Source organism: Macaca fascicularis, chromosome 4 (assembly GCF_037993035.2).
Source record: "Macaca fascicularis isolate 582-1 chromosome 4, T2T-MFA8v1.1".
Classification (NCBI taxonomy): Eukaryota; Metazoa; Chordata; class Mammalia; order Primates; family Cercopithecidae; genus Macaca; species Macaca fascicularis.
In genome coordinates this window covers 147,111,494-147,125,251 of record NC_088378.1, presented here as the reverse complement: position 1 = coordinate 147,125,251, position 13,758 = coordinate 147,111,494, and the positions used below count along the sequence as shown (strand labels likewise).

At 34.9% G+C, this 13,758-nt stretch overlaps 1 protein-coding gene across 19 annotated transcripts in view; it reads right to left on the bottom strand.

Moving 5' to 3' along the window:
- SLC17A1 (solute carrier family 17 member 1) overlaps positions 1 to 13,758 on the bottom strand; it is a 157,840-nt gene that overhangs the window by 126,151 nt on the left and 17,931 nt on the right. For 18 of the 19 annotated variants that reach the window (XR_012434159.1, XR_012434160.1, XM_074038735.1 and 15 more), the window contains 6 exons: positions 13,361 to 13,479; positions 13,097 to 13,258; positions 11,901 to 12,033; positions 11,661 to 11,808; positions 7,377 to 7,467; positions 527 to 663 (listed from right to left, as the gene is read on the bottom strand). Coding sequence is in view for 17 of the 19 variants with exons in the window: in XM_074038735.1 (XP_073894836.1) it covers positions 529 to 663; positions 7,377 to 7,467; positions 11,661 to 11,808; positions 11,901 to 12,033; positions 13,097 to 13,258; positions 13,361 to 13,479 (788 nt within the window). In the remaining 2 variants the exon portion in view is untranslated. The remainder of the gene's footprint in view (positions 1 to 526; positions 664 to 7,376; positions 7,468 to 11,660; positions 11,809 to 11,900; positions 12,034 to 13,096; positions 13,259 to 13,360; positions 13,480 to 13,758) is intronic. The other variant, XM_065544329.2, reaches the window with a different exon arrangement.

Below are 13,758 nucleotides of genomic sequence, written 5' to 3'. Positions count from 1 at the left end.
GATAGAGTTGACATAAGCAAAGCACAGTATCATACCTTGAACACACCTTAATGGACTGTTTGTCTCCATCATTCATTTGAAAATCATTTTAGTCAGGGTTACCTTTAAAGTTCCTCTTGCCTAACCCATTTGTAAATTATTAGACCTTATATAATTTAATGTCTTGATATTATAGCACTTGCCAAAGGTCCTTGCTCCCAATCTTTTTCACTTCGAGTCTCCATTTTACAACTGTTCTTCCTACTTCGTTGAAGGCCCTTCCCAGTCTTTTTTGCAAACTTCTCTTTTTCATCCTCATCTTTTGATGTTAAAGAGTCCCAGCCTCCCAAATTTATATCTCCAGCCTTAGCATCCCACAGAGTCCCACAGCCATTTCCATCAGGATGTCTAATATTCTCAGGCTTAACATGGTCTCCTCTTCTCTAAACCTGCCCCTTATTCCTCCCCATCTGAGGAGTCATCCTTAATTCCTCTCTCTCCTGAATTCCCAGTTTCAAAAATTGTCCTTAATCTGATCACTTCTCACCTTCAGAGACGTGTGTGTTGTCTTTCTTTAGCCCAGTCCTGAATTTCTGCTTTAGCAACTATAAGGTAGAAAATTAGGCCAGTCACATTAATGGCTGCCATCAGGATGAAGGTTTTAAACCAGGCGGATTCTGGATCCTAAGGAATTAAAATTCAAAGTAATTGTAAATTATTGCTCTTGTTTTTTTGTTTTGTAACATTTAAAATGTAATGTTAAAAATAACGTAGACTCAATCACTTAACAAATATGGAAAAACACACTTATACATAGCCAAAAAAGTAATCATTTTACTCTATAAAAATAATCAGTTTTATCTTTCTACTGTATACATGTTGTTTAAAATTCTATTTTCATCAGATATTAAGTTTACTAGTTTCTTATAGTTCAAAATTAACTGATTTTTTTCAATCTGATCTATTATTTCAAAGTTTTCTGCATCTTTTCAAGGTATCTTATGTAACCGACATATTATTGTATCATATAAGCCTATATAGATAAAGAATGTCTTCGTATTTTAATTGGCAAATTTAACATACTTTCATCTATCGTCACTATTATTTTGTTAAGATTTATTGCTCCCATATTATTTCGTATTTTCTATTGCAGTGCTTTATTTTTTTTAGGTTTTGGATTCATTTTGAAGAGAATGAGTTTTCTTCTACTGGTTTATGAAAGTTATCTGTATTACTCTTTAAACATTATTCTTCCGATGCATGCTCAAGTTGAAATAGCTATCTTGATAGGTAGATCAAAAGATATAGCTAGAGAGATTTAAGAATACATAGCTAAATGTATCTATTTATAGTAGATACATATTGAACTATATAAATTGAAAGAGATGTATACATTTTATCAACATTTATCTTTTTCATAATAGGGCTAATATTTGGCAGGCTCTCATTTCCTTTTGGTCCTATCTTCCGTCTCCATACCCATCCCTATGCAAACAAACAGTTTGTATTTTGGCATTTATTTTTTTCTCTTCTTTTCTTTCTTCTTCTTCTTTTTTTTTTTTTTTTGAAACAGGGTCTCACTCTTTGTTGTAGCCTAGAGCTCAATGGCACAATCATGGTTCACTGTAGCCTCGAACTCCCAGACTCAGGTGATCTTCCCACCTCAGCCTCCTAGCTGGGACTACATGCACTTGCCACCATGTGCAGTTAATGTTTTATTTTTGTTTTTTTTTTGTAGAGATGAGGTTTTGCCATGTTGTCCAGGCTGGTCTTGAACTCCTGGGCTCAAGCAATCCACCCAACCTCGGCCTCCCAAAGTGTTGGGATTACAGGCATGACCCACTGTACCTGGCCCTGTTTTGGCATTTCTTAAAAACTTTTTATTATTGATTATTATGGATAGTCTTTCTTTTTTTTTCTTTTCTTTTATCCTTAATTTTAAGATAACGAAAATATAATCAAGATAATTGATACTATTATTTTCCACTCATTTTCTGATTACATCTCCTGTTTTTTTTTTTTTTTTTTTAATTCTCTAAATAGTTTATTTATTTCCCCTAAAGTGTGAGGCATTATATGGTCTTGTATCCTTAAAAATAGTTTTCTTATGCCATTGTCCTCTTGCATCCTGTGTTGCTGACAATTTTTGACTGTTGCCTCAATGGGACTATTTTATTTATTTAAATTTAATTTAATTTAATTTAATTTAATTTAATTTAATTTATTTGAGACAGAGTCTCACTCTGTAGCCCAGGCTGGAGTGCAGTGGCTCAATCTCAGCTCACTGCAACCTCTGCCTCCCAGGTTCAAGCAATTCTCCTGCCTCAGCCTCCCAGGTAGCTGGGATTACAGGCATGTGCCACCAGGTCTGGCTAATTTTTTGTATTTTTAGTAGAGATGGGGTTTCACCATGTTGACCAGGCTGGTCTCAAACTCCTGACCTTAGGTGATCCACCCGCTTCAGCCTCCCAAAGTGCTGGGATTACAGGTGTGAGCCACCGCACCTGGCCTGTTCTCATCATTTTTGAAGAACTTTGGGACTATTTTAAACAATGCTGCTATGAGAGGATTGTGAGAAAAATAGGATGTTTGATTAAATTTGAATTTCAGATAAACAATTAGTAACTTGGTAGTACAAGTATGTCCCATGCGTTTTGGTAATGAAGCAAAGTCCTGTATTATTTCTTGTTTATCTGAAAGTCAGATCTAACTGGGCAGTCTTCATCTTCTTGGGTTTTTTCTTTTTTTTTCAAAATCTGGTAACCTCATAGTATAAACTTTTTTTTTTGTATATGTTCCTCAATGTGTATAGATTCATTTATCTTGGAGTGAAATTACTGAATCATAAAGATTGCATAACCTAAGCTTTACTAGGTAATATCTGTGCTCAGAAGTGTTGTACTAATTTACAATTCCAGCATTTGTTATTAATTTTGCTTTTCAGCACATCATTACTTACCCTTGGTATTATAGACCACCAATCTAGTGGGCGTGTAGTGTGAGCAAGTTGTGGTTTTCAATTTGTCTTTTACTATATTTATTAGCTATTTGGATTTCACCTTGTAAAGTGCCTACTTACATCTTTTTTTTTCCTTCTCATTTTCTTATTGATTTGTAGTAACTATGTATTTTTATTAAAAGCCCTTGGTTAGTTGTATGTGTTGCAAATATCTTTTCAAACTTGATGGTTACTTATTCTATTGTTGGTATATTTTGAGGAACAGAAGTTCTTAATTTTAATGCAGTCAAATTTATTGTCTTGTTCTTTATGTTAGTACTTTTAGTGCCCTTTTTAAGAAATAATTCTGTCTATCAGATCATGAAAATATTCCTCTGAATTATATTCTAGAAAGTTTATATTTTGCCTACAATTTTGAGATGTGCAATCCACCTCTACTTCATATTTTTGTATGTTGAGATAAGTTAAATTTTATTTTTCTTCATAATGATATTCTTTAAGCCCAGTACCATTTTATAAGCCCTTTCTTTATGACAAAGGTGGCACTGTTCTGTCATAAATTAAATGTCCATATATGTGGGATCTTTCTACACTCTTTCTTCAGTTCTATTGGTCTACTTGTGCCAATACCATAAGGTATTTATTTTCATAGCTTTGTAATGTATCTTAATATTAGGTAGAACAAATATTCCAGTTTGTCTTCTTCAAGATTCTCTTAGTTATTCTTGGCCCTTTGTGAACACATGTCAATTATGTAAAAGTCTTTTCAGTGTCCACAAAGTAACTTAGGGTTTTGATTGGGATTTCATTGAATCTACAGCTCATTCAGGGGAATGAGAAGATATTTTATAATTTTGAGTCTTTTAGTATATAAAAATGGCATCTCCCTCCATTTGCTTAGTTTTTAAAAAATTTCTTTCAAGTCTCTCTCTTATGGGTTTCTTTGTGGAGATCATATGAGTAATTCATTAAATTTATTCTTAGATATACGATTTTTATTATGGTGTTGAAAATAGTATCCTTTTTAAAATTTTTATTTTCACACTCTTTATTCAGGTATTTAGAAAACAATGTATATTTATAGGTTTACTCTACAAATTCCAAAACCTACTTATTAATTCTAATAACTTATAAGTAGTGTTAGTCTTCTGATTTTTTTTTGAATGCTACCTATAAAAATGTTAATGATATTTCTTCTTTTTTTCATATTTCTGTGTCTTATTTCATTCATTAGGACATAGTAAAAAGTTTAGTATTAATAAATAGTGACAGCAGGCATTTTTTTATACTCCAATCTGAGAGAGAAATGTTCCATGTTGTGTGTGTGTGTATGTGTATATATGTGTGTGTATATATATATGTGTGTTTTTGTGTGTATACATATTTATACACACAAAATTCTCACAGCAAATATACATATATATGTATGTATATATACATACACATAGAAATAGGTGTATACATATTTCTCAGTGAATTGAATCATATATCTTTATGAAGTGATTGTCGTCATTTCTAGTAATACTTTTTGCCTTAAGGTGTCCTCTGAGATCAACATAGCCTCAGCAGGTTTTTAGCTAAAAATTGCGTAGAATGTTTTCTCTGTTAATTTCAACTTTTCTGTTGCTTTTTATTTTATTATATATTTGTATGAAAGCAGCACAGAGTTAAGCTTCATTTCTTAATCCAATATGGCCGCCTTTTGCTTTTAGTTAGAGCTTTTAGCTTATTTAAAGTAGCTGCTGGCACATCTAGTTTACCAAATTATTTTGATTGTTTTATATTTGCACCTCTTGTTCTATGTTGCTTTTTCTCTCCTTTTTTTGCCTTCTTTTAGATAAGGTATTTTTATTATTTCATTTTTGTCTTTATTACTTTGAAATTGATGTACTTTTTCTGTTTTTTTAATTATTAGATTAGAAATTACAACATGTTTTCTTCATGTATCAAACTCTTAGTACTTTTATCCTCTGGCAAGACAGCATGAACTCTTTCAAATACTTTGCTCCATTTATCTTCTCTTGACTTATTTACTCTTATTATTGTTTATTTTATACTTTGTATATAGTGTTTTTTAAACTCCACAGGGCATTACTTTTGTTTACCCAATAAAACAAATAGGTGAATAAGTGGATTTGTCCGCTTATTTACCACTTTTGCTGATCTTCATTTTTTTCCTGCATCTCTAATTTTCTTTCTTTAAACCTAAAAACACTTTCAAACGTCCATTAGTGAATTGAATTCCCTGTTTTCGTTGGCTTGAAACATGTTGTCTTTCTTTTGGCAAATATTTTCACTGTTTACAAATTTAAGTTGGTAGTTATTTTCACTAAGCAGACTGAAGATGTAATTTTATTGTGTTCTGTCTTCCTTTCTTGAGTTTGAGAAGTCAGAGACCAGTCTATCTGTTGCTCATTTGGAGGCAATCTTTCTGATTCCTCTGATTGCTTATATGACATTCTTTTTGTCTTTGCTTTTCTGCAATTTCTGGTTTCTTTTTCATCCTACTTGTGATTACTAGGCTTCTTAAAGGTGTGAATTTCTGTATTTCTGGAAAACTAGAAAACAATCATTTTCTCTTCATACATAGCCTCTGCCCTGTTTTCTCTCTTCATCTTCTGGGACTCCAGTTAGTCATATGTTGGGTTTTCTGACTGGATTACCCCATCTCATGCCATATATTCTGTATTTTTACCATTTTTTCTTCCTGGGATTCATTCTGGATAGATCCTGACAGGTCAAGAATAGAGTAGGTTATAGTATAGTAACCAATACCCTCAAGTCTTAGTGGCTTTCAATGACAGAAATTTGGTTTTTTGTTTACACAAAAGGTACATAATGGGTTGGCTAGGAGTTATGCTCCATATAACCTGGATTTCTGGATCCTGGTTAGTAGCCTTGCAGTCATCCTTCTGAATAATACTAGTTGTTGCATCAAAGGGAAAGAATGGCCTCTTGGTTTCTAATGCTTCTTCTCAGAATTCACATGTATCACTTCCTCTCATATTTCATTGGCCAAAATAACTTACAGGAATACATCTAACTTCAAAGAAGTGGGGAAATGCCCAAGAAGAGAACCAGAAAAGTTATTGCAGCTGCAATAATTGACTTCCCAGGCTTGCCTTCTGGTCACCAAATATTTGATTCACTCAAATTTCAAATGCTTAGAAGAGTATTCAGTTTTTCTCTCCTTTTAAAGCTGAGGCACTGTCTAAGTTAACTTACTAGGCAGAGACAACTTTGAACAGTTCTGGAGTCATATTTCCTTCCACATCTTGGATGTTTGCAGAGAAATTAGCTCCACTAACAACTTTTGGAAGTCAGCTCTGCACACCTGAGTGAACTAAATGGAAGAATAAAGGCACTATGCTCAGAGGGAGGAAACAGACCATGGCCACCTGGTGCTCCCCATTTCTAATGAGGCCACTTCTCTGACCAGGGAGCTTCTACGGTTCTAGTGGTGTTTTCTTCTTTTCTAATACCATAAATAGAGACATTGTGGTGGTGGAAGATTCCTCTTTATGGGAAATGTGGCCATAGTGGATGCAGACCATCTCTCCCTGTCCCAACTTTGGGATAAGGAGCATTTGGAGGAATTATCTACACACTACCATTCCTTTTGTTGAAAGCATTCCTCCAAATAAAGTTTATATGTGATCCACATGGTGCTAGTGGTAGGAAGGTGTAGTCCTTTGTGAGTACAGATTTATGCCAGCATTTCCATTCTGACTCTTCTTATTTGAGTGGCTTTAGGATATTATCTCTTATCTTCTGCTTGTTCATTATAACTGAAGACATAGATTACCCAGGATAGGCAAAGACCCAAGGCAGCCAGTGGCTTCAGTGGTCATTTACCTCTCTGGAGTCAAACTATTCTTTCATTTTTAATCTCTGAAGTGTTCTTTTGCTTTACTTTTTTTGCAGATGAGTCATGCATTTAAAATAACTGTTACAATTTGATAGGGCATTTTAAGTGTCCTTAACAGGAAAATTTCAGCTAACTTTGTCCGTGACACTTGCAAAAACAGAAGTCTGCCTTCATAGTCAAACTTTGGTCAATCTTTAACTGTATTTACTTGTGATTTTTCATTCTTTCTTTGAGAAAAGTGTATCTTGTTACTTATATTACCACTCAGCCAGTCAAATACCTGTGCTGATCAATCCACATATTCATTATTAAAAATAACAGAAGTCCACTTCTATAGCAATGGCCAATTACTAAAGAGTTCTCTACATATCTAATTGACAAATAATGAGATAGAAATTGTATTATTTGTAGATTTGGAGAGATGCCTGATTTGACCAAGTTTATTTTCATATGATGCAAAAACTCATAAGTCATCTCCTTCTGGCATCTTCTCTGCAATCTTTCCTGTGTATAATCTTTCTCTATACAATTAATATTGGAAAAGTAACTACATGTCTGTATGTTTCTTACCTGCCTAAGGATCAATCCAGTCAAAGTGGAAGCAATTAGTCCTCCTAGCATTCCGCTTAAGGTTGAACACGCTTTAATAAATCCAAAATATCTATACATAAAATAATAATACACAAATGTAAAGTAGTACAAATACTGCAGGAAATGCCAACCTAATCAGATGAAATTTAAGAGAGATGATTGCTCATTTTGCAAATTCCTACTTCTCAAATTCCATTAAGATGTTAGAAAAAGTATATGAATATAGGCAACTTTCCAGTGTCACCACAGAGTCAGAAAGGTTGGCATTAGCAGTAAAGGATACGATGATATTAATAAAATGGGATTATATTTAGAGTGAAACCCAGTAGAATTAGAAAATATGTAAGTTTCATTGAGAAATTCAGAAGGCAATATGTTTTGGTAATGGGAACTGGTTTGGGGTTAATAAAAAATTGAAGGGCTTTGTTCACCTGGTTTACTCTCATAGGCCCAGAGCTAGTGACCTCCAAAATTGTTTCCAGTACTCAGGCAAGGAAACCAGAAGCCTGGTTTACAAGCAACTATGATTGGCCAATCCTGGAAGCTCAAACCAATTCCAGCATGAAATGAGCTATAAAAGCAGTGAAACTGCAGCAAATGAATCCAGGTTACTGCGAATGGCATTATTTTGTTTGTTTTTATGGCTGAGTAGTATTCCATAATACATATATATAACCACATTTTCATTATCTACTTATTGTTTGATGGGGATTTAGGCTGGTTCCATTATTTCTGCAGTTGCAAATTGTGCTGCTATAAACATGCATGTGCAAGTGTCTTTTTCATATAATGACTTCTTTTCCTTTGGGTAGATACCCAGTAGTGGGATTGCTGGATCAAATGGTATTTCTACTTCTAGTTCTTTAAGGAATCTCCACACTGTCTTCCATAGTGGTTGTACTAGTTTACATTCCCACCAACAGTGTAAAGATGTTCCCTTTTCACCACACCCACGCCAACATCTATTATTATTTTGTTTTTTAATTATGGCCATTCTTGCAGGAGTAAGGTGGTATCACATTGTGGTTATGATATGCATTTCCCTGATAATTAGTGATGTGGAGCATTTTTTCATATGTTTGCCACCAAATGCCATATGTTTTCACTTATAAGTGGGAGCTAAGCTATGGGTATACAAAGGCATACAGAGTGATATAATGAACTGCGGAGACTCAGAGGGGGGAAAATGGGAGGAGGGGCAAGGGATAAAAAAACCACATATTGGGTACAATGTACACTATTCCTATGATGGATACAGTAAAATCTTAGACATCACCACTGTCAATTCATCCATGTAACCAAAAACCACTTGTATCCCAAAAGCCATTGAAATAAAAAGAATATTTTTTTAAAAAATTCACAATTAACAAGGAACTCCAACTTAACAACAACAAAATATAAATAACCACATTAAAAAAGTGGAAAAAGGACATAAGTAGCCATTTTCAAAAGAAGACATACAAATGGACAATGAGCATATAAAAAAACTTTCAATATCACTAATCCTCAGAGTAGTGCAAACTAAAACCATGATGAGATAGCATCTGATGCCAGTCAGAATTATTATTATTCAAGTCAAAAAACAACAGATGTTGATGAGGATGCACAGAAAAAGCAATGCTTATACACTGTTAGTGGAAATGTAAATTAGTACAACCTCTTTGGAAAACAGTATGGAGATTTCTCAAAGAACTGCAAATAGAGCTATCATTAGATCCTGCAATTCTGCTACTGGGTGTCTACTCAAAGGAAAAGATATTATTGTATCAAAAAGATATCTGCACTCATGTGTTTATTGCAATATTACTCACAATAGCAAAGATATCAACCTAAGTGTCCATCAACAGATGATTGGATGAGGAAAATGTGACACATATGCACAATGGAATACTAGTCTGCCATAAAAAAGAATGAAATAATGTCTTTTTCAGCAACATCGATGGAAATAGAGGCTCTTGTCTTAAGTAAAACAACTCAGAAACAGAAAACCAAACACTGCAAGTTCTCAGTTATAAAGTAAGAACTAAATAACTTATACACATTGACAGAGTGTAGAATAACAGATATTAGAGACTTGGAAGAGTGGGAGGAGGGTGAGGGTTAAAAAATTACTTAATATGTACGATGTACATTATTCAGGTAATGGTTACCCTAAAAACCCAGACTTCACCACTACATAATATACCCACTTAACAAAATTGTATTTGCACACCTTAAATTTATACAAAAACTAGTGACTTTTAAAAATGCTTTTGAGAGCTTGGATTTAAGAAAGAAAAAGATTTTTAAAAACTCTCCCTAGTTACAATGAACTATCCACACACACACACACACACACACACACACACACACACACACACTCAATGAAACAATCCCATATATAATAGTTACAAGAAAAAAATTCTTAAAATAAGTTTAACTGAATAGGTGAAAGACCACAATGAAAACTAAAACATTAGTGGAAGATATTGAAGAAGACACAAACAAATGTAAAGATATCCTGTGTTTATGGATAGGAAGAATTAATGTTAAAATGTCTGTGCAATTCAAAGCAATCTAAAGATTCAATGCAATCCTTATCAAAATTCCAATGACATTTTTCACAGAAATAGAAAAACAATCTTACAATTTCTATGGAAATACAAAAGGTCCTAAATAACCAAAGTAATCTTAAGCCAAAATAACAAAACTGGAAGCATCACACTATCTGACTTGAAAATATACTTCAAAGTTTTAATAATCAAAATGACATGATACTAGAATGAAAATAGATACATAGACCAATGGAGCAGAATAGAGAGTCCAGAAATAAATCCAACATTTAGGATGAATTGAATTTTGACAGAGGTGCCAAGAACACACCATGGAAGAAGGATGATCTCTTCAATAAATGCTGTTGGAACAACCGGGTATCCACATACAGAAGAATGGAATTAGACTCATCTCATGCCATATATAAAAATCAACTCAAAATGGATTAAAGACTTAAACATAAGACCTGAAACTGTAAAACTACTAGAAGAAAACACAGGGGACAAGCTCTATGACTTTGACCTGGGCAATGATTTTTTTGGTTAGGATCACAAAAGCACAAGTACTGAAAGCAAAGACAGACAAATGGGATTATATCAAACTAAACAGCTTCTGCACAGGAAAAGAAACAATCAACAGAGTGAAGAGACAACCTGAAGAATAGGAGAAAATATTTGCAGACTATACGTATAATAAGTGGTTAATATCCAAAGAATACTAGGAACTCAAACTCTATAACAAGAAAACAACCCAATTAAAAAATGGGCAAAGGACCTGAATAGTCATTTCTCAAAAAACAAAGATATACTATCAACAGGTGTATGAAAAGAATGCCCAACACCATTAATCATCAGGGAAATTCAAATTAAAACCACAATGAGATATCCCTCTACACCCATTTGAGTGTCTGTTATAAAAAATACAAAAGATAAGTGTTGGTGGGGATGTGGAAAAAAGGGGAAATTTGCATACCATTGGTGGGTATATAAATTAGTACAGCAGTTATGGAAAACAGTATGGATGTTCCTCAAAAAATTAAAAGTAGAACCACTATATGATCCAGCAATTTCACTCCTGAGTGTCTATCCAAAGGAAATGAAGTGAGAATGTCTAAAGAGATAACTGCACTACCATGTTCATTGCAGCATTATTCACAATAGCCAAGATATAGGATTAACCTAAGTGTCCATTAGCAGATGAACGGGATAACAAACATGTGATAATATACACAATGGGATACTATTCAGCCTAAAAATGAAGGATATCAAGTCATTTGTGACAACTTGAATGAACTTGGAGGACATTAATTTAAGTGAAATAAGTCAGACACAGAAAGGCAAACACTGCATGATCTTAGTTACATGTGGAATCTTACAAAATTGGACTCAGAAGTAGAGTAGAATAGTGATTACTAGGCACTGGGAGTGAGATGTTAGCCAAAAGATACCAAATTTTATTTATATATGAGGAATAAGCTTAAGAGATCTATTGCATAACAAAGTGACTATAGTATAAAACAACAGATTATATTCTTGAAAATTCCTAAGAGTAAATTTTGTGTTCCCACACACACACAAAAATGCTAAGTGTGTGAGGTAATGCATATGTTACTTTGCTCGATTTTAGCCATTCCACAAAGTATCCGTATTTTAAATCATCATGTTATACACAATAAATATGTACAACATTTATTTGTTAAAGGTTTAAAAAAAGTGTATAAACAAATCTTACCTGGGAGCGATATCCAAGCCATTTATAAGTACTCCACCCAAGCAAAAGCTGCCTGTTGCACTAACAAGTATTAGGAAAATGACAATGCCGTAGAAGCTGGAACTCAGGTGAGGCAGGCATACACCAAAGATTGCAGGAAGGAGAAATCCTGGGGAGTGATTCAGACAACATAGTTAGGTGCATCCTAAAGACAGGGGAGAAGTATCTCCCAAGTGCTTAAATGTTCTGGCTGTTGCTTACCTGCTGCTGTGAAGAGTTTCCGGACAGCAATTACGCTGAGAATATTCCTGGTCAGGAAGAAGTCTGATAACTGACCTACTAGGTTACCACAGATCCAAGCAAACAAATAGGGGAGGGAAGACAGAAACCCATTCTGAAGAGGAAACATTATTCTTGGAGTGAGTTTGATGGGTAAAGCAGTACTGACACACAGAGTAATCCCTATGCTAAAATTTATTATCTAAAATGAGTACTTTCATATAGGAAACCATCAATATACAATACCAGAATTACTGCTGGGATCACATTACCCAAAATAAAGAGAAAAATAGCTTTGAGGTCAGTAATATTTATCATAACCTGTCAAATCTCCCAATTTCAGTATCATGAAACATAAAAGCACTGAATAATAGAGAAGGAAGACTACATCGGGAATGGGAAATACTGACCCTGGGGAAAATGATAAGAGAGGATAAAGATGACAATTACGGACATGCGTATGGTGCTTACACTGGACCAGCTGCTACTAACCCTCGCAACAACTTCAGGGTTTCATGAAGTATAAAATTGAGTCAGAGAGAGTTTATAAGACCTTACTGTTATGCTGGGCCCTAGGCTGGTTTACTGGAAGTTCATTACAGAACGCGGCAAGTGGTAAGCCCAGACAGACTCCATTTCTAAAGGAGTCTTGTCTTGTCTGATTATTATGGTTTTGAATAATAGGAGTTTGCCCGTATCAGTGATTCTCTGAGCCAGATGAGCAATGGGTATGCCAGTCCTTCCAAAGCAAGACTTGAGTCTTGGCTTCATAGCCCAGACTCATTGCTTTACCTTGGAGAGGATTGGGAAAAGCTTGGCAGAGTGACAGGGCCTGGCTAAGTGACTTTCATAGGAGGCCCCCAGTCTCTGTAGGGAATGGTGGTGTTGAACCTTAAGTAATATACAAAGGGAGTCACACAGTAAATGGGAGATGGGAAATGTGTGGAAACACAGATGCATGTATGCTGCTGCTGGAGTGCCAGACACTTGTGTCTGCATCAATGCCTTCTGTTTTGGGCAATGTTCATACAAAGAGCAGAAACAGTTAATTTCCAGGTGAGGAGCAGTAGTCAGACAGTGTGAGGAGTTGGCAAGAGCTGAGACTAGGGTCATTAGAGATAGAAAAATGTACACAGAGTCTTTCATGAAGTTAAAAACAGAACAAATAGTATACTTACCTCTTTTATATTAACACGAAGCGTGGAGTTGATAAACAGTGGCGTGTATAGTGTCATGATGATATGTGACCAGAAAAAAGTAAAACTACCAATGGAAATAGCCCAGACTGGAAGCGATTTAAGCATAGCCTTGATAGGCAGAGATTGTCTACTTGAACTGACCTGGAAAGAAATTCATTAATAATTAGCACATTAGAACAAACTGGAACATGTTTAGTTTGGAGTAGAATCTTAGAGATGCCAATATGGAGAACTGTGCTCTACCTGCTGGACCAGGGAGGATGTGATGTATTCCTTTTCACTGATGCTTATACATGGGTGGTCCTTGGGGTCATCATAAAACAGAATGAACCAGAGAAGACATAGAGCACAGCCACAAGCACCTATCAAAGCAGGATAAGTTAGAATTGGAAGTTTCTGTTTGTAGTGGATCTCTTTCCCAAATTCGCATTTTTCAATGTATTAGTCTGAGAACCTGGACCTCCTGTTTCTTTTTTGAAACTTTGCAACAAGTCTTACGTTTTTCATAGTCCTCCTTTTGTCCACAGGGACCTCTCCCTGCTAGAAATAGGGTAAGGCCTATGCCCTTTCCTGATCTCCTATCCTCTGCTCCCTCCACTCATGACATTTGGGCCTGCCTGCCCTCAAGCCCTCATCTTTTC